Source organism: Biomphalaria glabrata, chromosome 3 (assembly GCF_947242115.1).
Source record: "Biomphalaria glabrata chromosome 3, xgBioGlab47.1, whole genome shotgun sequence".
NCBI lineage: Eukaryota > Metazoa > Mollusca > Gastropoda > Planorbidae > Biomphalaria > Biomphalaria glabrata.
Window position 1 is genome coordinate 18,424,652 of NC_074713.1, and position 27,931 is coordinate 18,452,582.

A 27,931-nucleotide genomic window follows, 5' to 3' on the forward strand; every position below is an offset into this window, starting at 1 on the left:
AACAAAACCACATGAGAGAATAAATTAAAACATACTTAAACACAAGAAATTGGATGACGACTGTAACAGAGATAGAAGCAAATGTTGACGAAAGCGTATTTCTTATCATTATTTCATTGTTTTGTATCATCTATACTCTCAAATCACAGATAAAAATTTCTTTTTTTTTTTATTTTTACATACTGAAGAACAATAGTGTAGCCTATTTAACAAAAAGAAAATTGTAAAATGTAGACATTGATAAATACTGACTATACGAGCATCGAGTGTTATTGTCAGTAACTAACGCTGATTTTATATCCAAATAGGGAATGTGTAATATAAATTAAAAAAAAAAAGTTCCCCTTTCAGACCTTGTGGTCTATAGGGCAGATGAAGTAAATGCCATCTATTTCTGTGGCCTACAGTTAACGAGGGTGACATGTGGCCAGCACAACCACCAACCGTCTTTACTTTTCCCCAACTAATGTCAGGTACCCAGGACTCAGAGGCGACCAAAAATTAAAAATCCCAGTCTTCACCAGAATTCGAACCCGGGACCCCCGGTTCAGAAGCCAATCGCTTTACCGCTCAGCCACTGCGCTTCCGATGTGTAATATACAAATGTTTATTTTTTTTAAAGTTCCAAATTTAGCATTTCTAGCACAAGTCTTATTTTAATATAGACCTATATTCTACTTGCGCCGCCCATGTCCTTTAACTATTATAATTGTGAGGATTATTTTACCCTTTTCGTTGGGCCGCCCCCCTGAAATGTAACACAATGCTCACTTTAAATCATGTCCAACAGACATTCTAGATCACCATTCCCTTTCTGTGATATCTCAGACGATACAATGCCCTGCCCACGGCTTAAGTTTGAATACACTGACTTAACCAGATAAAACTGATTTGAAGCCAATCTAAATACAAACTTTTAAGAGTTGAAACAAACTTGAGACTTAATGCTAAGCTCCATCAAAAGACGCAGACACACTTTGTTTTATGTTCAGCAGGCAGTAGCCGCGTGTGTCTGGCACAGACTTCCACGTGAACATATTTCCTAATTAACTTAAACCAAAGCTCGTTTCCAGAAAAATAAAATGCTGATATGAGCACTAAAGAAAGAATATCTGACAGGATTATACAATTTACTCAAGTCCAAAGATATGAAATGGTGTGCACCAATAAGGTTAATTAAAGGAAAAAAAAGCGTGTTTTGTGTAGGGCTAGTAGTAGAAGAAATCTAGTGATGTGTCATCGCCGTTTAAAAATCTAGAAATATTTACCTGTTATCATGAACTTGTGATAAATGTCTTCTCTTAATAGAGATCTTATGCAACTAATCACCAAATTTAGAGTCATTTTTTTTTTATCTTACTGTATCGCCAAGTATAGTATCGCCAAGTATAGTATCGCCAAGTATAGTATCGTATAGTATCGCCAAGTATAGTATCGCCGATGCAGAGGCATCATTGGACCTCATTCACCAATCGTAAACAAACAACATTTAGCCATGTGGTGCTCTATCTCTTCTATATAATTTACGATCTCATGTTTAATTCATGATGGTTGTCACGTGACAGTTTTTTCCCGTTGTTTTATCAATAAGATCACGTGACAAAATGTTGTTTGTTTACGATTGGTGAATGAGGTCAATTAAGGGGCGAGGAACTGAGGCCGATAGCTCAAGATATTGGGTCTCACGGGGGCCCACTAATAGGGAGATTCTTTTGTCATCATTAGCCCATCATACAAATATGCGGGCCTCTAACAGACATTCTTATGTAGCGCATCACATCGTTTAGACTGCTATACGATGTGGTGGATTTCCTCTGAAATATCAATATCTAAGAAGCCTTTCCCTGGATATATACCAATTACCATGCAAGTGAATGACACTCTATTTTAGATTAAGGCTTTATACCACCCCGCATTTGACTGTCCCCAAAGTCCTGTGGTCCTGCTACCTGCTAAAGCCACAGATCTGCAATCAGGGAGACGTTATTCGCCAACTTTAAAGACTTTTTGTTAAACAAAGATTATAGCAACACTCACTTTGTCTGTCTGAAGGTTTGTACACGTTAGTTCTCCCACACCCAAAGTACACGTTAGTTCTCCCACACCCAAAGTACACGTTATTTCTCCCACACCCAAAGTACACGTGATTTCTCCCACACCCAAAGTACACGTGATTTTTCCCACACCCAAAGTACACGTTATTTCTCCCACACCCAAAGTACACGTGATTTCTCCAACACCCAAAGTACACGTTATTTCTCCCACACCCAAAGTACACGTGATTTCTCCCACACCCAAAGTACACGTGATTTCTCCCACACCCAAAGTACACGTGATTTCTCCCACACCCAAAGTACACGTGATTTCTCCCACACCCAAAGTACACGTGATTTCTCCCACACCCAAAGTACACGTGATTTCTCCCACACCCAAAGTACACGTTATTTCTCCCACACCCAAAGTACACGTGATTTCTCCCACACCCAAAGTACACGTGATTTCTCCCACACCCAAAGTACACGTTATTTCTCCCACACCCAAAGTACACGTGATTTCTCCCACACCCAAAGTACACGTTATTTCTCCCACACCCAAAGTACACGTGATTTCTCCCACACCCAAAGTACACGTGATTTCTCCCACACCCAAAGTACACGTGATTTCTCCCGCACCCAAAGTACACGTGATTTCTCCCACACCCAAAGTACACGTGATTTCTCCCACACCCAAAGTACACGTGATTTCTCCCACACCCAAAGTACACGTGATTTCTCCCACACCCAAAGTACACGTGATTTCTCCCACACCCAAAGTACACGTTATTTCTCCCACACCCAAAGTACACGTGATTTCTCCCACACCCAAAGTACACGTGATTTCTCCCACACCCAAAGTACACGTTATTTCTCCCACACCCAAAGTACACGTGATTTCTCCCACACCCAAAGTACACGTGATTTCTCCCACACCCAAAGTACACGTTATTTCTCCCACACCCAAAGTACACGTGATTTCTCCCACACCCAAAGTACACGTTATTTCTCCCACACCCAAAGTACACGTGATTTCTCCCACACCCAAAGTACACGTGATTTCTCCCACACCCAAAGTACACGTGATTTCTCCCGCACCCAAAGTACACGTGATTTCTCCCACACCCAAAGTACACGTGATTTCTCCCACACCCAAAGTACACGTTATTTCTCCCACACCCAAAGTACACGTGATTTCTCCCACACCCAAAGTACACGTGATTTCTCCCACACCCAAAGTACACGTTATTTCTCCCACACCCAAAGTACACGTGATTTCTCCCACACCCAAAGTACACGTTATTTCTCCCACACCCAAAGTACACGTTATTTCTCCCACACCCAAAGTACACGTTATTTCTCCCACACCCAAAGTACACGTTATTTCTCCCACACCCAAAGTACACGTTATTTCTCCCACACCCAAAGTACACGTTATTTCTCCCACACCCAATTTCGGATAAAGGTGAAATTTTGCACAATTATTTCTTTTAGTTCTTTTACTTGACAACACAAGAATATATTAAAAAACAACAACAAACAATAAGTAAATTAATTATTGGTAATTAATTATTTTGTTTGGTATCTTGAACAAAGGAAAGAAATCGTACTTGACAGATGTGGTGATATAAGTTCATTTAGTCCCCTTGAGTTCTGAGTGATCATTTTTAATACCTAATACCTTTTAAAAGTATTTAAAAAATGTTTTTCTTGGTTGTGTATCGTATTGTCAACACTTGTTACGCGATAGGCAGCTTCTTACACCATCTATCACTAATACCTTAGCTTGCTTTCTTTAAATAATAAAGTACATTGTTATAATTGTTTAGTATGCTGTGTATAATGCCAACCTGAGATTTTAATATTTGGGGATTTCTAGATTCTTCTACATCTTAAGAGCTGAGTCTAATACTCTTGGAACTCTAGGCATATAGAAGCTTGATTCCATCAGCCTGTCTGAAAACTAAATTTCTGTCTGAGAAAGATCCAAGCAGATGTACATTTTTACCTCCCTATTACCGATGGTTCGTACCCCAAGATGCTTAGGCTAGAAGCAAAAGTCGAGCACACCAGGGAAACTCCCAAATATTCTTTTTTCTGTACCACATCAGCTTTGCAGGTGTCCGCCATAAAAAAGCGGCCCTTTGAGGAACGGTGTGTAGATAGTGACATTATAATTAGGGTTTTCTTCAATCCCCGCAAGGGCAATCGACTCGGTCATTGGGCACCTCAACAGGAGTTCTGTTTTGTTTCCCTATTGGCCTAACCGTCTCCTGTATCGACTGTTTCCACCCGAGCGCCACGCTGAGGCCCGAGAAGCCTTGCCCGAGGATTTTCTAACTAAACAATGTCTCTTATTGACACAGTCGTCATTCACTCTTCTTAAAACTGTACCTCTAGATACATTGCCAATTTAGAACCATGGTCTTGAGCTCTGCATGTGACCCAGTCTTGAGAAAATATGAGACTCTTTGATCTCGGCAACAGGTGTTGGTAAGACCGACATGACGCTATAGCATGTGCGCTCAGGTTTCCCAATGACAAAACGTACGGTTGTCTACGACCGACATGTGCGGGAAAGGTGGGGGGGGGGGGGGGCACTTAATGGGCCATTTCAATATATTTAAACGCCTTGCACGAATTAATGTCAGATTAATAGAGCTGTGGGCTGAGCGTATTTAATGTTCATTGTAACTGTAGAAATTATAGTGTTATTTCATAGACCATGGGTATTTATAGACCGAGGGGACGAATAATAGATTGATTGACAAAAGAAAGCAGTCGTGTAGGATGGCACCTATCGACCAGGTGTCTATGGACTTACTGCCTACATTTAGGGGCATTTTTAACAAATTTTCTATATTTTCTTACCAGCTGAATTGTATTATGAAAACATTAACAACGCTGGCATTTTGACTCTATCTATCTATCTATCTATCTATCTATCTATCTATCTATCTATCTATCTATCTATCTATCTATCTATCTATCTATCTGTCTGTCTGTCTGTCTGTCTGTCTGTCTGTCTGTCTGTCTATCTATCTGTCTGTCTGTCTGTCTGTCTGTCTGTCTCTCTCTCTATATATATATCTGTCTGTCTGTCTCTGTCAACAGTATAACTTCCTATCACTATTGAACTACTGAACAAGGGGTGAGCCTAAAACATTTGAACCAACACATTCATAACTACATGGCATACACAAATGTCGTGTTCCACAATTTATTGTATTGGTGAAATTAAAAAAAATAAAAAAGAAAACACTTATTGCTAATTATTTAATTAAATTAGTCTAAATTTAGGTTTTCACAGTTTAAATGTCTTAAAAAAAAGCCAACAAGTATTAACTCATGATTTAATACTTTTAGTTAGTAAGAAAGATACTTACCAGAATACACCTTTACCGACTTCCACATTTTCCATCGTCAATGTGGTTTACAGGTGTTAGAGATACACCGGACACGAATTTCATTCATCATAATGTTCAAAATCAAACAAGTTTTCCTTTTTTTTAAATTCTTGATATATTTATATCCGAGCGAGTAACTTATGTATCAGCGTTTATAACACAAGACAGTTCTCTGGTTCCAAGATAATATTATCCAAATGTATATCAACTGTTGGGCCTATAAAATACTATTGAACTTTTTCATTACTTATAAAAAAAATAATTAAGGCCCGATGTTGATTCGATTGAATATATCATGCCATATAACAAGGGAACAAATTCATTTAAAATTCTCTATTTACTATTGAGACCATTCCTCGTGGTATCCTTTGAAAAACGTTTTTGCCGCCCTCAAAATTTAGAGACACACATAATAGGTAGTGGCGGTCCTGCAATTACTATTGAACGCTATAAATAGGCAATGACCAGTTCAGAGATGCATCTTTGAATATACAATAATAATTATAATGATCTTTGTTACCATCCATGTACTATATCTTCCTATTGTAAATGACACATGATAAAACACGAAGATGTCAAGCGACGTTTACGATAAATAACAAAATGAAAGATTATGTCAAAGTTTCATTTAAACATTACGAGTGGAGTTAACATTCAAAAAGTTCGGTTTTAGGCAATGGTTTCAATTTGGTTTGTCTGTTTCTTTTTTATTGGTATCTTGTATCTGCTGTGTTTAAATGTTCAAACCTAAACTGTGTTTTTATGTTTTAAATCTTGATTGCTTTTACAAGAATGTTCTTCCCGAACAGATGCCCAAGTATGTTGCCTCACTGGCAGAATTTAATTTTAAAGTTGTTTTTTTTACCGTTCATATTTACAAACAAGGCAGAAAGGTTAAAACAAAATACTGCAGATTTCAGCATAGGAAAATATTTTTGTGTGGGTTTTTGTTGATATCATCTGTATTTCAAACTAATAGTATTTGGAGTGAAATTTAATTTATCGTGGAAGACACGTACACAGGTACTTAAAAAAGTTTCTACTATTTCACCGTTCTGTTCAATCACAAAAACATTTGGTTATTTCCCTTCTTATTCTAATGGGCGTCGATTAACTTTCCCTTGGTTTCTTTAACATTTAAAATGAGAAATTTATCATTACAGTCATTTTCGATGTGTTTTTAATAAATTATTTATTTCTGAGCGCTTGGAGAGCAGGACAAGAAGAGCCACATCATGGGACAAAAGGAACTATCTGATCGAAAAGGAACTATCTGATCGAAAAGGAACTATCTGATCGAAAAGGAATTTGATCGAAACTCATTTTGTTTACAAAATGTACCACAATGACGCTGTAACGACGCCCCCCCCCCCCCGAGTCTCACCTATGTTTACTAGGCATATGTTAGTTGTTGCGCTGTGACCCTCTCGGGGATCTTGTGTCAGAAATTCATATTAGCTCATCTTCATTGCTGTCATTGTTTCAATACACAAGAATTGTATTGAAGGCGGAGAAGAAATTAATCAATAAAATATCTCACTGAAGTGCTGGATGAGTCTAGGTTTTGGAAGACATAATTTAAAATAGCATCATCTTAACCTTTATTATGTGGAATGCATATTGTAACGTGTCTAACCTTGTATAAATATTTATATAGAGATATATTTGAAAGAGCTGAATCAGGTCTATATTTTTTTCTTTTCTCTCGGTTTGGTGCAGTTATAGGCCTAATTATGGAAGACTTCCTCACAGACTAATTAACGAACTAGAGAAGGTCTAAAACAAAAAGGTTCAGCCATCAGCTAGTTGTTTCAACACACTCTTTTAGGACTTTCCGTTTTAGTCCAGCAAGCTTTCATTGAATTGACACTTTTGAAAATGTTGCACATTTATCTTTAGTTCTTTCTATTTCAAAACAGTTCTCTCTAGATACATTTTCCTGGACTTAAAATTGTTATTGTCAAAACAACAGTAAAAGTCATAGAGTTCGCAAGTGTACTGTTGTCGCTTGTAAGAAGATTCTGTTCAGTTCTGACCAGTGTTCCTGTCAGACTCTACATGCTTTTTCACACTTGTTTGAAGTTACTTGACTAAATTCATGCACGAATCCTACATGACAAATGTAGATCTTTAGATATGAGATGGTTTCATTCAATGAATGTTTAAAGAACGCACCACTGGTGGATTCTGGGGGGGGGGGGGAGGGGGGGGAACTGCCTGTAATTTTAAAACCAATTTTATATTATGTCACCCTCCTCTCTTGCTGATTCTTTTGGAGCGGAGGGGCGAATGCATCTACCTCCCCGGTAGATGCAACGATCTCCCTCCGACATGTCCTTTTCTTTTGGTGGGTGAGAACATATTTACATTACATGATCTGTTTTAAAAGATGTCACTACTATAAGTCATAGGCCTATATGCTAGGTATTACCTTCTTAACATTAGACGTCTTATGTCAAATGAAATTTAGTAATAATATAAAATGGAGAAAGTACCCGTACCAGATACATCGCCTTCTCACCCTTTCCACAGAACAAAAACCAATTGTAACGAATGGAACACTGGATAATACATGTCTCGACAGATTTTATATCGTTTGAGTCCAAATGTTTCTTCTCTGTTGTTGCAGTTATCTCAAGAAAGGCTTTGTATTGGAACATTTAGAATTCATAAGAAACTGTTACATATAAGTGTTACAATTCATAAGAAACTGTTACATATAAGTGTTACAATTCATAAGAAACTGTTACGTATAAGTGAAACAATTCATAAGAAACTGTTACGTATAAGTGAACAATTCATAAGAAACTGTTACATATAAGTGTAACAATTCATAAGAAACTGTTACATATAAGTGTTACAATTCATAAGAAACTGTTACGTATAAGTGAAACAATTCATAAGAAACTGTTACGTATAAGTGAAACAATTCATAAGAAACTGTTACATATAAGTGTTACAATTCATAAGAAACTGTTACATATAAGTGTTACAATTCATAAGAAACTGTTACGTATAAGTGAAACAATTCATAAGAAACTGTTACGTATAAGTGTAACAATTCATAAGAAACTGTTACGTATAAGTGAAACAATTCATAAGAAACTGTTACATATAAGTGTAACAATTCATAAGAAACTGTTAGGTATAAGTGAAACAATTCATAAGAAACTGTTAGGTATAAGTGAAACAATTCATAAGAAACTGTTAGGTATAAGTGAAACAATTCATAAGAAACTGTTAGGTATAAGTGAAACAATTCATAAGAAACTGTTAGGTATAAGTGAAACAATTCATAAGAAACTGTTACGTATTAGTGGAACAATTCATAAGAAACTGTTAGGTATAAGTGAAACAATTCATAAGAAACTGTTACGTATCAGTGAAACAATTCATAAGAAACTGTTAGGTATAAGTGAAACAATTCATAAGAAACTGTTACGTATCAGTGAAACAAATGAGCTGAGTTTTGACCCCAAATACTTTTTTTCTGTCACTTTCCCAATCTTTTCTCAATCTTAGATAACTCACATCATGCGAAATGAGTGTATAGGCCTACTTTGTATTCTCTCCCCTTTTCTCTACGTTCTGATCATTGCAAGGCTAATCATAGTTCTGTAACAAACCGAAGTCTCATATTCATAGAGATGAAATTGAACAAAATTAATTACTTGAATAGGAACATCTTTATTATATAAGATTTCCCTAATGAGATTTTTTAACTGGGAAAAAAATTATACTAAGTTTAATTACCCTAGGTTAGGTTTATTAAAATTGATACGTGACAGACTGAAATATTTTCTCATGTTGAATAGCATTATTAGTCTTGATCCTGTAGCTAACATTCAACAATTAAATCTAGATCTAGTCCTGGTTCTGTGGGTTAGCATTACAATATTAGCTTGCATGTACTCAGTCGAATTTGAAATGACATAAAACATATATCATTGCGGCCTAACATTTACAGCACTGATATCACGTGACCTGAGCAGTTTGGGGATTTCGTCCTTTGAAGGCTTCGTGAAAAGGAAAGAATCTAGTCTGTTCACTATCTTCAACTGTACATGATACAGCTACTCTTTATCCAGAGAGAGAGGGAGAGAGAGCGAGAAAGAGAGAGAATCGAAAATTCTAAATGATTCTCAGTGTTCTAGTATTAGCATCAGTTTTACAAGTTAATTTTATACCGTATTGTGTTCATGTATTCAGCATTTTCTAGAATCCAGATCTTCTAATTGTCCCCTATGTAACAAATTTGAATCAGTCTACAGAATTGATAAAATTAGCACTTAAATTTGGAATGCTGTTCAGACGATATTATTATACAGTTAGGTTTAATTTAAAATACTTTTCTACAAGGTTATTGGACCTAGTCATTATACAGTCAGCGATGCATAGTCAAGTAGGGGTATGCAAAAAATAAAGAGCATTTTCACAAGTGACAAAAATCACCACGGCGCGAGCCTCGGCGTTTAAATGACATGGCATGAATGAGTCTGCGTCACGGTCTGTGAGTCTGCTTACGGAGCATGACGCCGTGGTAAACTCAAGGACCTGATCCCGAGATATTCCAGAAGAAGCAAGACGCCATGTAGGCGTCCCCGAGTGTTAGAATTATAGAACCCTGGACCAGCATGAGCTATGTAAGTTGATTGTTCTGGCTATGAGGGTGGATGCCAGTGCACAGCGGTAGGATACTTATGTTTATGAGTTGGACGAACTGGATGTATAAATGGTTAGATGAATGGCCAGCTTGACTTTTCAAGATCCTCCCAATGTGTCAGGTATGTGGGGTACTAGGATGTGCCAAAAGATCGACTATTAGATGTGAGGCCTACTTTCAATATCTTGTAGTGTTGCTTTCATTACCAACTATCCACATTTTCCTTAATCTTCGACAAGGACTTGTCTTTGGGCCTAGAATGGTCTTTTTGAGAGCTCTTCAACTCTCTCTTCAGATGCCTTGTGCTGCTAGCTACTTTCGTCTTTGCCAGAGTGGGCTAAATGTCACCTCAGTTAATCTTTATAGCACTTACGCATGGCACCTCTGTTAATAAAAAAAAATAATAATAATACGAGAAGCATATCCTAAATCTCAGTGTTGTCGACGAATGCCGAAAAATGGAAATGTGGTTGATTCGATTGAACACATTATGGCAGGATGTTCAGCCCTATCAGAATCTGCCTACCTAGGTCGCCATAACCAAGTTGCAAAGCTAATACACCAACACTTGGCTTTGACACACAATTTGATCGGTAAGAATACTCCTCCTTATTATAAATACTTGCCACAAGAGGTTCTCGAGTCTATTGAACATCTGCTGTATCCATCGTGAAACACAAAACTAAAGGAAATGTTTTTTTTCTTGAGGCTTTGAATAAGAGACTGACCCTTTACAAAACAATTAGATCAATTAGATACTCATTATAAGACACCAGTTAGGCCAGACATTCACTTTCACCTATCCATTGGTCATCTGGACCTTTGGGGCACCACACAGGATCTGTCAACCTTCTTTCTCCATTCTTCTCTGTCATTTGCCGTTTATAGAATTTCATTTTGATATTCTTTCAGAAAATATTGCGACCTGCCTTTTTTCCTGCCTGGGTTTACCACTTCGGGGGCCGATTTTGAGTTTGTGTTTCCACACAAACTGTCTTTGTAACCTTGTTTTATTGTCATTCTTTATCCCAAATGTTTAGAAAATATGGTGCCCACCCCCTTTTTTTATTTATTTCGGCAATACTTGACTTCCTTGTGATCCATGTAACACTTGATAACCTTATGACCTTACGTTTAATTGTCACTTACATTGATTCAAAGGCACCAACGTCTAATGAGTATACATGGTGATAAATATACATGGTGATAAATATATATATAGAATTACTTTATCTGTCGTTTTCATCAGTAATGAAAGAAGTAACATATCAAAACCTGTATTTTGCTGGCGAGAACCAATCAAAAAATCAACCTATTTCTTTCTCCTTCTCTCAGATGCCGGGACACACAGTAAGTGCTTCAAAGAGAGAAATGAGGCGACTGAGGCGTCCAAAAAGAACCTCAACTCAGACGTCTTGATCCCCACGTGTAATCCTGATGGCAGCTATTTCCAGATCCAGTGCCACACGTCCAGCGGCTACTGCTGGTGTGTGACCAAAGATGGACGCCACATTGTGGGAACATCGTCAAAAGCGGCGCGGCCCATTTGTAATGGTCTGTATATGTTTGTTGTTGTTGTTGTTATTGTTACAAATGTAACGTTTAGGCTACAATAAGAACAGTTTGGTTGTTTTAAAAGCATGGCCTTTTGTTTTCCAAATTTTATCTTTACAGTCTTAATTGATTGTTAAGGTTTACCATTATAATTGAATATCATTATTTACAATCTATGGTGTGGCATAAAGTTTGACCTCTAAACACGAGACAGCGTTAACATATTCAAATACTAGGACTTAGAAATAAAGCATTTAAAAAAAACATGACTTGACACTTACCTCGGGATTTGTTTGGTACGCTTGGAATAGTTGTTCAAGTTAAAACACTTACCTGGGGATTTGTTTTGGTGGAAAAATTGTAGATTCCCCGCCATTACCAGCAAGGGGGTCTGGGGAGCGCTAGGAGCTCCCCCAGCACGGGGCGAAGCCCCGCCGCCAAGCACTATTGAAAGCCAACAAAATGCATATTCTGAGGTATCTACACTGCATTTTCCTGCTATTAAAAAGTTTTATTTCAAAAACCTAATGTGCTATTTTTACTGACTTAGACCCTCCCGCGCCGTCCAGAGCATTTGACGTCAAGCTGTTTCCATAAAAATCTGTCACTGGTAATGTCTGAAGCCTCTTCTCACCTGCCATGAGGACCTCCATGAATGAGTGAAGTCAAGTTGTACTAGGATATCATTACAACTCTTCTTATGCGTAATTCATTTTGTCGGAGAACATGTCCCGCAAATCTCACGCGTCGCTCTCACAATCTTACTAAGGGGTCGACTCCCATTTCGGCATAGGATTTCCTTGATTTAGACCCGATCTCTATAACTGACTCCTAAAATATGTCTTAGCCATCTTTGTTGAGCCACATTTAGTGTTTTTCAATTTCGGCAGATGACTATTCACTGCAGTTTATTAATGGAGCCCTGCCACTGGTAAAAATGTGTAACCTCTCTTGAATACGCTCTTGGAATTAAGTGACTGTAGTTTGCTTTAGATTTTATATCGAAAAGAGAAGTTTTATCGTCAAAATCATCTGTTGGGGGTTTTCCACCTCAAAATGCTCTGTAGGGGGATCTTAAACTCAAAACCATCTGGAGGGGTTTTAAACTTTAAAAAAAAGCCATCTGTAGAAGAGGGGTTTAAACTCAAAACCCCGATTGGATTGGCTACGCTCAAATAATTTTAGTGTGTAATTTGCTTTTTTTTATATTGAAGAGGTATTTTTAGCATTAAACCCTTCTGAATGGGGTTTTAAACTCAAACCACTTTTGGCAACGCTCATAGCATTTTGAGTGCGTAATTTGCTTTTTTTCTTACACTGAAGATGTATTTTTTAGCCTCAAAACCCCTTTGGCTACGCTCATAGATTTTAGAGTGAGTAATTTGCTTTTATTTATATTGAAGAGGTACTTTTTAGCTTCAAACTCCACTGGAGGGGAGTTTAAACTCAAAACCCCTTTGACTACACTCATAACATTTTGAGTGTATAATTTGCTTTGTTTTTATTATTAAAGATGTATTTTTTACCTTCAAACCCCGCTGAAGTGGGGTTTAAACTCAAAACTGAGTCAAAACCCATTTAGCTACGCTCATAACATTTTGAGTGCGTAATTAGCTTTTTTTTTTATATTGAAGAGGGGGTTTATCGTAAATTTTAGAGGGGGGTTTTAAAATCAAAATGTTCCTTAACTGTGCTTTTGGAATTAGGGGATTTTCGTTTGCATTTTTTTTGTTTTGTTTTATAGAGGAGGGGGAGTTAATTGCAAAAACCCCAGGTAGGGGGTTTAAAACTCAAAACCCCTGGTAGGTTTTTTTTAACTCGAACCCCTCTGGTAGGGGTTTTAAACTCGAACCTCCCTGGTAGGTTTTTTTTTAACTCGAACCACTCTGGTAGGGGGTTTTAAACACAAAACCCCCTTGGTTGTGCTGGGGCAAGTGATGGTTTAGTATTAAAATCTCACCTAAAATAAACAAAATCAAAGCAAAAAATCAATCACTAAATTCCGTTCCTGCCGGGGGGGGGGGAATTTCATTTCGGTTGAACCTCACCCCCCCCCTCCCTGGCTACGCCCATGCCACAGTCCAAGTCAAGCATTTGTTGAGTGAATAAATTAAATATTATAACTGAGTACTGCAACTATCGACTGTTCTAAATGAGTCCCTAGTGCAAGCGCAACTATCAACAGTGTCTGTAATAACTGAATACTGCAAACATGAACAGTACCTGTTATAAATGAGTACCTAGTGCTACTATCAACAGTGTCTATTATACTGACGAACCCAGACATTTAAAATGTCATTAAGAAGTCATAGTTTTAAATATTAAAGAAAAAGATTCTAAGTCGCTTTACCTAAAGAACAAACAACAGAGCACTGACTTGGTTAAGACCAGACCTATCTCAGACGTGCTTGAAATACCAGACGAACTACGACGTGTATTTACAGCTGATATCTATCATTAGCTGATCATAACTGTGAAACACATTTGTAGATACATTCACTGACACAAAAGAGAGTCCTAGTTTTACTGTAGCACCCCTACACCCACCCCACACACGTGTGCTAGAGAGGATTAGATCACGTGTCAAACACATTTCACTTGGCTGAATTCCTGACTTAAAAAAACACAAACTTTTTATATTTTCAACAGCTCATAGAAAGAAAAGAAAAGGTCGAGGGGGCACTACTCGAAAACCTAAAGGTGAGAGCGAGTTATTCTTCTTTACTTATGCTATAACACTTTACATATCTGTTGCTGTTATGTTTCAATAACTCGAATCTTTATGGTATCGATATTTTTAGTGGACATATGGTGGTAGTATCGCACATTTAATATAAACTTATTCGATATCATTCTTAAAAAGGTCAGGGACTGTCTGCTTCAAGACGTAACCAAGTTGTATGTAGTCTCCATGTATCGAAGCTGTTTGTGTCTACATGTGTCGTGTTGACATGTTTATACCATTCGGAGATAGTTTGACTTTTAGTTTATAATGGATATGTGTACATGTTGATTACATCCCCCATAAGTATGTTTACCATAAGTAGGTTTACCATAAGTATGTTTACCATAATAAGTTTACCATAAGTAGGTTTACCATAAGTAGGTATACCTTAAGTAGGTTTACATTAAGTAGGTTCGGAAAGTGTCAATAAAATCTTGACCCCCATCCTCTCTCTTTCTCTTTTAGCTTTTAAAATGTGTAGCACGTGTGTGTGTATCCCTATTTCAAGTATGTGTGTTTATGTGTTCAATTTTGTTGAAGTTAGCCTAATTGAACAGATCAGTTCTTACAAAGCTTACTTGAACTCACTCTGGTACAAATGGTGTACTCCCTTTAACTCACATTTCTCAATCTCGTATCAAGTTGCAAGTTTTACACGATTACCCACAGTCAATGACCATTCCCAAATCAGTCACATAGAACCAATCCGTTAATAACTTAGTGGTCATTGATTGGTTTTGTTTTATATAGAAAAAGGAGTTAAATCCTGCAATATTGAGAAATATTGCAGTGATTTTTGCGGTTCTTTTCCTTTGACGAGCTTTTTTTTTTGTTTGTTTTTAAAGTATTTTTATTTCTATGTATAGTGACTAGTCACAAGTGTAAGTTTTACACAAACTTTATTAAATTTTTGTCTCTTGAAATAAATCCGACTTTTGAAAATTCCTACTATAAAAAATGCACACTTTCAACATTGTCAAGAAAAGTAATTAATTTAATAATTTCTTGTCATCGAGCTGAAATTTCACAATTAATATGAATAATTTATCTTATCGAGCTGAAAATTCGCACATATAATTGTGCTACTAGACAACACATTTTTAAAAAATCTCAGAAAAATCATTTAATGAATTATTAAATTAATTTCTTTATTTTCCGTTTATATCTAAAATGAGACACAAGGGAACTAACAATTATATTCTATTTTTCTTATTACCTAGTATTGATAATAACCCTTTGCGTATGTAAAAGTAGAACAAATTATGAACAATAAAATACAAACTCTCAATTTAATGTATAATTTGAGCATAAAGTTGGAATTGATTTTTTTTTCTATATTACCTGTTCAGAGTTAGAGCATTGTTTATTCTTTATTAGGAAGAGTAAAAAATTTTCACTATGTGACCTATTTTTACCGAGTTGAGCACAGGCCTACGGTATGGTCACAAAGTGTAACCTGTGGAGGTTCCCAAAGGAGAATGGTCTGTACGAAGTGTTTCTTACTTTACAGTTTATTATTCAACCGAATATAATAATACCTTCCTTGAGGCCTTGAATGAGTGATTGACTCTTTATAAATAATTAAATAAACATTCAATAACATCAGTTAGTCCAAGTAGCTTACCTTGGATCATATCTTCATAACTATCAGTTCATTAATACATATGAATATTAACAATGTAATAAAAATAGCATGAATAAATCTCCATATCCTGTGGTATCATGTAACTACAATAGTATCGGCAAGTCTTTCACGTCTCTTCTTTTTGTATTGGCGGAGTTTGGGTTGTGGTTGTTGATAGTTTGTAGTTCATAGTTTCTGATATTCATGCTGAAAATATTGAAACTGCCTTTTTACTCGCCTGAGTGGATCACTTCGCGGGCCGAATTGGAGTTTGTGTTTTTACACAAACTTTCTTTGTAACCTTGTTTTTTTATGCATTGTTGTTGCTTTATTCCAATCCAATAATAAGTGTGTAAATGTCAACAATCTACCTTATTTGCCAGAAGAATGCTCCACAAAAGATCGTCAAACATTCAACACGGCCCTCATCAAAGTGTTTAAAGAAGAATACGACCGAGCCAACAGTGCCAACACAACAGGTAATGTTTCACTAGTGACTAGTTAAGTTTGAGCGGGAAACTAAATGCCATAAAATACATAATGTATTCATAAATTGTCTAAAAGAAAAAAATGACTTTCTAGCAGCGCACCTTTCTGTTGGGATGTCTGGCTGAGTGGCAGCGATGACTACGATATATATATAATTATAATATATATATATATATATGGGAGGCCCGAGTTCGAATCTCGACTCAAGCTGAGTTGTGTTATCTTATCTTATATAATACAGACGTTACTTCAAAAAAGAAGATGTTTACGTCCTACGCGTCATGCATTTAGTCATGCATATTAACCAATGGCCTAAATTCTGCCAAGTCACTGGTTTTCCTGGCAGGCTTATGCAACCCATTCCATGCTCTTATAGCACTAGGGAAGAAGGAACATTTGTACAAATTTGTCCTAGTATATGAAACTAAATATGTGCCTTTATCTTTGTGTCTTTATGAGTATTTTATTAAGATTATGAAGATTATGGTTCAGTGTTTTATGTATAATTGCTACTTTACTTGTAAGCCTTCTATCCTGAAGGCTTTCTAAATTTAGTGATTTTACTAAAGGTGTTACTCTAGTCAAGTGTGAATATTCGTTTGTTATGAATCTCACTGCTCTATTTTGTCTGTTCCAGTTTCTTAATGCTTTCTTGAGTTGAGGATGCATATTCTATTATTGGCCTAACCAAGGTTAAATAACATTTTAGTTTTATATTCTTATTTAATTTATAGAAATTTCTTCTAATAAACCCTAATGCTTTGTTTGATTTTTTTTTTATAGTTTCATCAATATGGGGATTCCATGACAGTTTTTCATTTATTTTAATCCCTAGGTATTTTGCGTTTTTAGTCTGTGTTACTGGTTTATCATGAATAAGATAAGTTTTTGGATCCCCTTTTCTTGTACTTCTATATCTCCTATGTTTGCTGAGCGCCTAAAGGGAGCATCGAAGCCTTATCCTAGATAGCCCCCCCCCCCCCCCATGTCCATAAAAGAGAGTGGACCATAGGACACTGAGCATGCTATAGATGCGATATACAAAAGTAATTAAAAAAACAGTAGGCTATGCCTGTTAAGTATTTTTTAAAAATTAAAATAAACCTCTCTTTATAAATTCCTTTTCCCCGTATTTTTATTAATATTGTTTGTTAGTAAACAAGGTATTGAAATTAAAAACAATTCTTTGTATTGTATTAAAGGAGGTAGAAATATTGTTCTCACTTTGTTTCAGTGTTGTCTTGGCTATGATAGTTTCTTTCTCATTGACTTTTTCCTTCCTATCTAGTGGGTACTGACTTCTATTGACGTGTGGGCTTAACTTGCCTGCCTATAACCTTTTGTAATCCGAAGAAAGAAAATGTCCATGGGAAAAATAAGATTGCAGACTTATAGAACACAAATCATCTTTGTACTCAAGCCTCTTATAAACATCGTCTGGTTATTGCGTACCTCTTTCAGGCGCGGTGCTTTAGGCAAATCATGTCTCTTAGCTTCTTAACCCCTAACGTCGGAACTGCAATGGAAATTTACGGGGCCTCCATCAGGTGCGACATAAGAACGTTCGACTCTACTCACATCTACCGCTAGCACCGCCTCTGGAAGTTTTACTGTTACCACATTCCGAATCTTTCCCATTGGGCCTTTAACAAGTGCGGACCTTTAGGCAAATGCCCATGTTCTTTTACCCCGAGCACCGGCTCTAGAAGTTTTAATTATACTGCAAGCTAGATCTTTTCCGGGGCATACATAAGACGGGGTTTTCGGATTGTCACCTCTGCTCGCCTACCGTTTGTTTCGGCTTTAGAGAACTGCACACAAGATCCTCCCAGTTTTTCTGTCACCTCCGCATTCCTCTTTTAGGTGGCCACGAAGACGATGAGTTCGGCACGGAGAAAGCCATCGTCCTCTGGAAGTTCAACGAACTGGACAAAAACAAAGACGGAAAGCTCAAGTTCAAAGAAATCCGCCACTTCAAGAAGATGGTCAAGAAGCTGATCAAACCCAAGCCATGTGCTCAAGAATTTCTTAATTTCTGTGATAAAAAACCGGATCGGACCATCGAGAAAGCGGATTGGACGCTGTGTCTCGGCGTAGACATAAAACGTGAGTAAGCTTTAGCAGTTCACAGTTCACTATCTGTTAATAAAGACATTCTTAACTTCTTAAGCTGTTCACAGTTCACTCACTATCTGTTAACAAAAAAACAAACTTTTTAGAGTTCACAGTTCAGTATCTGTTACTAAGACATTCATAACTGTTTTAGCAGTTCACAGTTCACTATCTGTTACTAAGACATTCATAACTGTTTTAGCAGTTCACAGTTCACTATCTGTTACTAAGACATTCATAACTGTTTTAGCAGTTCACAGTTCACTATCTGTTACTAAGACATTCATAACTGTTTTAGCAGTTCACAGTTCAGTATCTGTTACTAAGACATTCATAACTGTTTTAGCAGTTCACATTTTAGTATCTGTTACTAAGACATTCATAACTGTTTTAGCAGTTCACATTTTAGTATCTGTTACTAAGACATTCATAACTGTTTTAGCAGTTCACATTTCAGTATCTGTTAAGAAAGCCAACTTTAAATGCAGATTGAGATCATTACATACTAGAAATGAATAGTTTTCTTCTGAATAAAGTGCGAATCATAAAACTCTTGGATTCAAAACCTAGAGTGTTTTGTTCAACTCCCAGTGATGGCTGGGGAGTGTTAGGTCCTACATTCCACCTTGCTCTATATCTACCTCACATTCGTTGAGGTAAGCAAAAGAGGTTGTGTTGATCACATGAGTCCCTCGTTAAATTTCGACCTCAGAAACTGACCCATTTTCTAAATTGTCCTTTTAAAAATATTTGTTTCCTTGAAATAAATTCAATTAAATATAACTGATACTTTCAAATTATTTTGAAGTTGTCTTTTTAATGTACAAAATTCATGAATTTAGACTAGATCTATATTATTAGCAAAAAAAAAAATAGTTTCAGCTTTTCTTTATTCTAAGTTGAAATAAACCTGTTTAATGCACTATATTTCATTTGTGTGCAATGAAAATTGAGTGCAAGTTATAAGTGCGAGTAGAAATTTGAGAATGAGACTTAATGTGTGTGTGTGTTTGTGAAATGTGTGTGTGTGTGTGTGTGTGAATGTTACTTGGCGTCATATGGACATCTGGATGAGTTAAAAACTCCAGAGGTACCATAAGATCCAGCTGGACTGGCTCCTTGCTTTGCTGAGGTCAACAGGCAATAAATAAGTGTAAAACAAATAATCGAAACGAAAAGGGAAATAAAAAACAAAATTGAGCTTTAAGAAGATATACGGTTATGCCCCCTCCCTTTTTTTTTAAAACGAAATTCTAGAATATAGAAACAAATATTGTTCAGATAAGTAATTGCTGCGTTTTTCTTTTGCAAGCCATATTTTCAAGAATAATAAATATTTAAAGTGTTTTTATTTAATGTTATTTTATTAATACATATTTTTATACATCACGTAAACACAAACCAAAGTAGCTCCAGTTAAAACAGAGTTCTCTAATTATGTAGGCCTGCTAAAATAACTTTACAAATATAAATGTGTTCGAAAATTAAAATCAGACCTTTCGTCTTTGACAGTTCTGGAATCAATTAATAAAATATTGTAAATTAATCAGCATTTTTCAAATCACTTTTAAAATCTAGATCTAGAGACTAAAGATCTTGATACATTTTAACTGCTCCGCTAGGACAGTGGTTAATATACAAAAGTGGGATTGAAGACTAAATCTAAAAGCAATGTTGTGCATAGAGTTTGCTTGTTCCACCTTCACCTATCCATTAGTCTGTTGCAACGTTGGGGCACCACACAAGATCTGTCGACAGTCCTTCTCCATTCCTCTTTGTCCTTTGCCTTGGATCACTTTCAATAAGAGACTTTAAAGGCCCGTCCATTCTTTTATATTGTCTTCCTTTAGCTTTCTCTGCCTGCCTCTTCTTCTTTTTCCTGGTACTGTTCTCTGAAAAAAGTCTTTTGAGACCCATGAGGACCTTGTAATATGGCAACAGAGTTTTAGTTTGCACTTTTTTTTTTCACTGTAGTTAGCAGGTCATCGTGGGGTCGAATCACTGTGCTAATCCTGTCTCTACTATCTTTGTTTGTGATGCGGTCTTTGTATGTGATACCTAGGATCTTTCTTTAACATCTCAATTCCATTGCCAGTTTCTTCTCTCTAGTTCTGCAGTCAGAGTCCAAATCAACACTTCGGTAATTCCAGTTCATTTTTTAAAGAAGGTCTATTAAATTAGCCATTAAAAACACGGAGTTAGTCTGACATTTTCACTATAGGAAATGTAAAAATAAAATTGACACATTTATATATACTTTTTACAGTTATAAATCTGAATGGGAGAATCTTTCATTTTAAAAATACTTGCTTTGGCCAGTAAGAAAAATGGTATGAATATCTAGAAAAGACGATATAAAAAATATTTTCTATATATAAAAATATAAATATTCGAATTATCTCTTATTTAAAAAAAAATGACATAAAACCTAGCTGGCAACAACAAAGTCAACAAGCCAGTGCAGCTAAGTTTAGTTAAGGCAATAAAGTAACTGGGCTATCAGGGCCTCGTGTTTGCTGTCACAGATGTTAGTACCACTGACATCTGTTATTGCCAACATCATTCAGCTCTGATGACAATTACTTTGGTTAGGGCACAAAGCAATCAAAGCAATATTAGATCTAAAATACTAACATTCTCTCAACTATACCCCCCCCCAACTCGTCACAACCACAATCATCAACTCTCTTTTCTTTCATTGACATCATTTCGCTCACATTGATCAATATCTAGACATCGCCATCACATTCAATCATCACTTTATTCAACCAGTTTCATGGACCATATAATTATCCTCCTTGATTAAAGAAAGTTGATTCTTTTCTTTTACATCTATTATACAAGTCTAACGATGAATTAAAGTCTTTAGGAAAAGACATCGTCAATAATTTACAACTATCAACAAAAAATAAATTATCATTATCCATAACAATTCGCATGTTTTTATTAAACTCTATTGTATTATTGATGATTTCAGCACCTACCATCTCTTTCGACCATCATCTTCTATATACTCACATTCATTGGCATTTCAACTTGGTCATTGATTTCATTATTTATACTATTGATCTATTTCTGGTCAGTTTTAACATTCTAATTGTTTTCGACTCCCTTTTTTTTAGTTTGAAAACTATCGTGAGTCTGATCAGTTGTGGTCATCCTTGATCTCCACATTTGTTGAATCATCTCCACATCTTTCAGGCAGTTCATCTTTCAGGCTGTTCATCTTTCAGGCTGTTCATCTTTCAGGCAGTTAATCTTTCAGGCTGCTAATCTTTCTGGCCGTTAATCTTTCAGGCTGCTAATCTTTCAAACCGTTAATCTTTTGGGCTGCTAATCTTTCAGGCCATTATTCTTTCAGGCAGTTTATCTTTCAGGCTATTCAACTTTCAGGCAGTTTATCTTTCAGTCTATTCAACTTTCAGGTTGCTCCTCCTTCAGGTTGCTCCTCCTTCAGGTTGCTCCTCCTTCAGGTTGCTCCTCCTTCAGGTTGCTCCTCCTTCAGGTTGCTCCTCCTTCAGGTTGCTCCTCCTTCAGGTTGCTCATCTTTTAAGTAGTTCATCTTGGCAACCACCTTTACGTTTATCTTATTATCTTCACAAAATATTGTCTTTCATCACATATCCTTAGTATTAGTTATAATTATCACAGAAAGAGAGAAAAAGAATTTCCAGCCATTTGTCAGTTGACAACTTTTCGAGACTACATAAAAATTAATACTCACAAATCTTGTTTCTATTCACACCTGACTCTTATGTAAAAACTAACGGTACACTTTTTGGGGAACAATTTCATTATCTTTCGAGTCTTAATAACGACCATTACTACTGGTCCGTTATTTTCATCTATTCTGCTCGGTTAACTTCATCTCTGCCAGTGCATTGACAATCTTCAGCATCAGTTGCACCTAGTACATCTCCACCCCACCCCACCCCCTTTTCTAAATCTGTCATCTACTAACACTTACCACGGGACAGTGCAATACCAGAATGTCTGCAGAACGCCGGTCGAGTAACACCCAAATTTTTTAAAAGTGTCGTTTCATATCTTCCTGTCTTTAAACTCAGCTAGCGAAGCCAGTAGCTCTGTCCGACCTGCTGAACTACCCAGGAACGGTAAGTACTGCATCGCATGTCTTTGTTTACATCTGTTTTGTCTCGTTGCTAGGGTTACCATATGATACACACCATATACAAGAAGAACTGTCATATGTATGAAAAGAAACAGGTGACATAGCGATGGAATACAAGTTTTCCTAGCACTCTTGCATTGGCCGTCAATTGTTTATCTAAGTTTTTAAATTTAAGCGATATATTGTAGCTCAGTGTTGGCCAGTGTGGTTATCATTAGGGTGGCAGTAGTGTAATATTTAAAAGTAATATATATATTCAAAGTCTTTTGGGCCTTCTATCATAAAATGAATACATAGGACACAGATCTAAACGTCAGTGGCTTTGTTAAGAACAACAAAAAGTTTTTTTTGTAATTAAATTGACTTGGATGAACAAAGCTTGAACAAATGTTTATAGCCAATGGTAACCCTAACCATAATGTGTGTATCCTGTTCTACTGGTTTTTTAAGCAAACTTATGAGGACAATTTGGACTTTGAATGGTTTTATTCTAATGGGGCATGGCTAGTTCGGTGGAGGAGTTCATGTATTACTTGCACTTTCTAATATCAGATTGAAAAACGAAACTGTTATCCATATCTACATTCTATTATTCTTTATATGTGTATACAAATAATTGTGAAAAAATAATAAGTCAAATAACTATTCACTCACGATGATTGTCATTCTTCTAATCACGTGGTGGAGGTCACCAGTATGTTATAATAACTAATGTGTAAAGTTACAATTATGACTGCTGCTAGGAGGATATCGTGATGAGGGGGGTATTTTATGCAAAAATGATTCCCACGTGAACTTCTAATGTTCAACATTAGATCCAAATCTTAACCTTTCTTTGGATGAAATAATAGAATCCAATATGAGTGTATTTTTTTTTAATTAACATTCACAAAGATTTGAAAGGATGATTATATCTTACTTAAAAATATGGTCAGTGTTTAGGTTATAAAGCAAAAAGGAACCGGTTGGGGGGGGGGGCATCAATAATAAAATTATAGTTTTTGTTGTTGCACGTGGTGTTAATTTGTCTTGGATTCCCTTAATTTTATTGCATATATATATAGGGTCTACCTATTTTCTTGTTTGATCCTAATAGTGAGGCATTTAGTTGTGGTTTTGTATTTTACAGTTCTAACACACAAATAATCTATTTCATTTTTTTTTTCTGTTCTCCCAAGTTTCTTCTATCATAAATTATGTTTATAAAGTTTTTTTTTCTGGGTTTTCTTTAATCATAAATATTGTTTATTAAGTTCCGGGATTCCCAAAAATATTGAGGGTTTATTACATCACAAGAAAATCAGTTCATGCAAACATCCTGTAAAATCGCAGGGAATTAGAGTGGCTAGGGTTTAAACTCGTGACCATCACAATGACAGCCTATTAAATGCAAATGACCGTTGTAATTTTACACTATTTAGATTTATAATTTATTGGTTTAATATAAAAAGAATAAACCTTCCCATATAATTACCCACGCATGTACCTTTGACTTTGACATTATATATATATTAGGCCTAAGAGTATTTAAGCCTATAAGGCCTATAAGGCTATATAGATCTATACTCCTTATATTATAGGCCTACAGTTTTATAACATTCATCCTTATACTAAGTTACTAAGTTATAGTAGTTATACTAATAATATTCCGTATATGCTGCTGTTTAAACTCCTGTTTTTTCGTGAAACTAATAGTAATATTACCGAAAATATCTATTTATAGGCCAATTTAATTATTGCTAAAATCTCTAGTCGATGTTTGTAAATGCAGTTTTAAATTTTTTCCCCATGAAACTTTTTGAATGAGCTTAATTACAATCTATTATCAGCCCATAACATATAGATTATTATAAATATCTAGATCTAGTGATTTTATTCCTTTAATTAATAAAGAAATCTATTCCTATTGAAAATAGTAGGATTGTTTTAGTGAAAGTATACATATATTCGTATATCACTATAGATGTTTGTATTTTGTGGTGATTGTATTGTAATCATACATTTAACCACATATTTCCTATGCTAGGTTACACAAACAATGGTTTTAAAACATTATTCAGATATTCAATAGTAAAATACAATTGTTAAATATTAATTTAATTTAAATAATAATAGAAATCTCTAGATCCTAGAATGATTTAAATGATCCATCACTCACTGTGTGCCAAATTCTATCTACCAAATCTATCTATATTTTATAGTCTTATAAAAGTACATTTTAAGGTATTCACCCAAACCCAAGGATAGAGTAGGCCTATTATACGCCTAATTTAGATTCTACACAATCACTGGGTTGGAGTGTTAATTTTTGTATTTTTACATACTGTAGAATGTCGTTTAGATTCCAGAGCTATATCTAGAGTAATTTAATAAATCTAGACTAAGATTGAGTAATTAAATCTAGATCTGGAGTCTAGAGATGCATTGATTCAAGGTTGTAAACAATTTGAAATAAATAAATACTAGATCTACATGTGCCAAAACTTGAATTATCCTAGACTCTAGGTCTAATATATATGTCTGCTGTATGTGAATGTGTATTTTACTACATCATTTTAAATCATTACAATTAGAGTAGATCTACTAGACTCTATAGTGTGAATACACTAGCTAATGAAGTGCTTTCCCTTTTTTTTTTAAATTTATATTGATCTATTGCTGCTGACTCACTAGAGACGCTAACAAGACCACAGGTACCACTAATTCCAGCTCCTAATTTTCCCGTCCTTAATGGTGGTCCTCTGGTCAGCAGCTCGTCCAATAGACAAGAAAAGCCGGAACGAAAAGGTAGGTGTATAGGACTAGCTCTTCTAGAGTAAATGAAAGTAATTGTTTGAGACATACTTGTACCAAGACAATACAAGCAATTATTTTAAAGTGTGTATTGTTGTATGATGTATCTATATTAAAGTAATAAACACTTAAAACAAACAGAAATACATGCATTTTAAAAATATTTATTTTAATTTTTAAAGTAAAATACTTTTAGTCATTTTAAAAATTTCTGCAATATGTTGTATTAGGTTTGCAAAATGACTTAAATTATATGCATTAAAAATTGTATACTGTTTTCCACATAATTAAAATTGAATTTTTTTGTTGTGTGTGACATGGAATGTGGAAGAAGACTATATTTTTTATATTTGATTTCTTCCTTTTTTTTACAGAATCTACAAGTCAAAGTTGTATGAAGGAGAGAGAAGATGCTATCAAAGATAACTCACAACAGCCCAATGCCAAATACTTTATCCCAGCATGCACATCTGATGGATTGTGGGAAAAAGCCCAGTGCCATGAGCACAATGGTTACTGCTGGTGTGTAAAGGTAACACATTTTCAACTTTTCCATTGAACATTAGAACTCTTCAACATAAAGAAATATTTAAATTATAATTGCAAATTGATTGTGATACATTTTGTTGTCTGCATTTTGAACCTTAGTATGTGTATTTGTAGGCTATATAAATATAAATAAAATTACACATATATCTATATATTTCATAGTTTTAGTTTAATGGTGCATTAATTTTTAAGATATATATTTTACTATTAGTCAAAATATGTAAAGATTTTTATAACTACACAAAATATTCTTATACTATAAAAATCTTAAATATTTATCACTATTTAATATCATTTCAATAACATTTCACATAGGCCTACACTTTATTTTTAGCCTACATATTTGGCCTTGAAAAATAAATTAAATGTTATCTCGCTTTGATTCTTTAGCAATCCAATGGTGTTCCTATTCCAGGAACTGCCACTTTTAATGTGACGCCAAACTGTGATTTTGATGGAGACAGAGAATTAAAAGGTAACATTTACTTTTTGATATAGCACCTATTTTTTGTTCATGGTAAATTGGTATTTGTTACCCAAACAAAACATTTATATTTTCTTATAATATTTCAAAGTTAGACATTTGCATTGGATTACAAATTGATTACAACAGTGAATCACAAATTGATAACAAATAAAAACTCAAAAACAACTAGAATTTATTTTTTAATGGCATATTATCAAAAAAAAAATTGATTTATTCTGCTAATAAGCAAGATAAGTAAGTATTTTTTATTCTTAAAAACTATACATGAAAAAAAAGTTTAAACTCTAATACACATGAAATACAATTGCATAGGTTCATTATTTTAGATTGTTGTCTGATTTACAACAACATATTTACCAGGCTGTCCATTTGAGCAGAAGAGGAAATTTTTGATGGACCTGCTTTCAGACTTAACAGAAGAAAGAAAAAAGGCTTTGTCTGAAGCTGTTGCCACATCAAAGTAAAAAAAGCATAATATATTTTTTATTCCCTTATTAAGTGCTTTATTTGATATGCTTAAAAAACATGTATTTACTATTTATGCTTCACATAGATTAGTCATGCAGTGATTCGAACAGCATTTTGAATGAACATTATAATGGAATAATAATACGGAAATGCAATTCTTCTTATTACTTTTGATGTTTATTGCAAAATAAACTTTACTTTATTGACTGCTTTTTTAATTTGCTTAATTATTTAGATTTTTCTGTCATTAGGAATTGTATGTACACATTTAAATAAATTGTGATTTTGATGATCTTAATTATTGGACTGAACTGAATTTAAAACTGCTTATGTAATAAATATAACAGAAAAGTTATAAAAAATAATTTCTTTCTTTTATTATTACTTCAGCCCTTTGCCAGCAGAAAATTTAGCTTTACTAGAAACAGTTGCCAGGTGGAAGTTGAAAAATTTAGATAAAAATAACAATGAAGTAAGTCAACTATATTTTTTCTTTCTTATAAAAAAAAGAAAGAAAAGAAAACATCTATATCATAAATTTAACAATGAACTAATTGAGTTTATATTTATAGATTTAAAAAAATCTGCAGATTAATAAACTTATAAGTAATTTTTTCTTCAAGAATATAATGTTGAAGTGTATTTTGCATATAATTATATATTTATATAATTATATATTATATATATATATACAATGCTTTTTTTTGTGACTGTATTCACCAGAACAGCACGACACCATTTTGAATGTGGGGAAAAATTATTACCTTTCTTGTATTTTAACATTTATTATTAATTTATTAGTAGTTAAAAGTTAGGCAATTCATCACTGAGTACTGGCACCTATTTTTTTTTTACAAAAAAAGCACTGTATATAAATATATATACCATGGGCGTA

General features: G+C 35.0%; 1 protein-coding gene across 7 annotated transcripts in view; it reads left to right on the top strand.

The window, feature by feature from the left end:
• The window catches only part of LOC106057090 (SPARC-related modular calcium-binding protein 1-like), an 82,278-nt gene that overhangs the window by 48,612 nt on the left and 5,735 nt on the right, over positions 1-27,931 (top strand). For 5 of the 7 annotated variants that reach the window (XM_056023836.1, XM_056023837.1, XM_056023839.1 and 2 more), the window contains 10 exons: positions 11,439-11,657; positions 14,307-14,357; positions 16,390-16,485; positions 18,359-18,601; positions 22,642-22,722; positions 25,413-25,526; positions 25,907-26,064; positions 26,472-26,556; positions 26,929-27,028; positions 27,427-27,508. In XM_056023836.1, the coding sequence (XP_055879811.1) occupies positions 11,439-11,657; positions 14,307-14,357; positions 16,390-16,485; positions 18,359-18,601; positions 22,642-22,722; positions 25,413-25,526; positions 25,907-26,064; positions 26,472-26,556; positions 26,929-27,028; positions 27,427-27,508 (1,229 nt within the window). The remainder of the gene's footprint in view (positions 1-11,438; positions 11,658-14,306; positions 14,358-16,389; positions 16,486-18,358; positions 18,602-22,641; positions 22,723-25,412; positions 25,527-25,906; positions 26,065-26,471; positions 26,557-26,928; positions 27,029-27,426; positions 27,509-27,931) is intronic. The other 2 variants (XM_056023838.1, XM_056023840.1) reach the window with 2 other exon arrangements.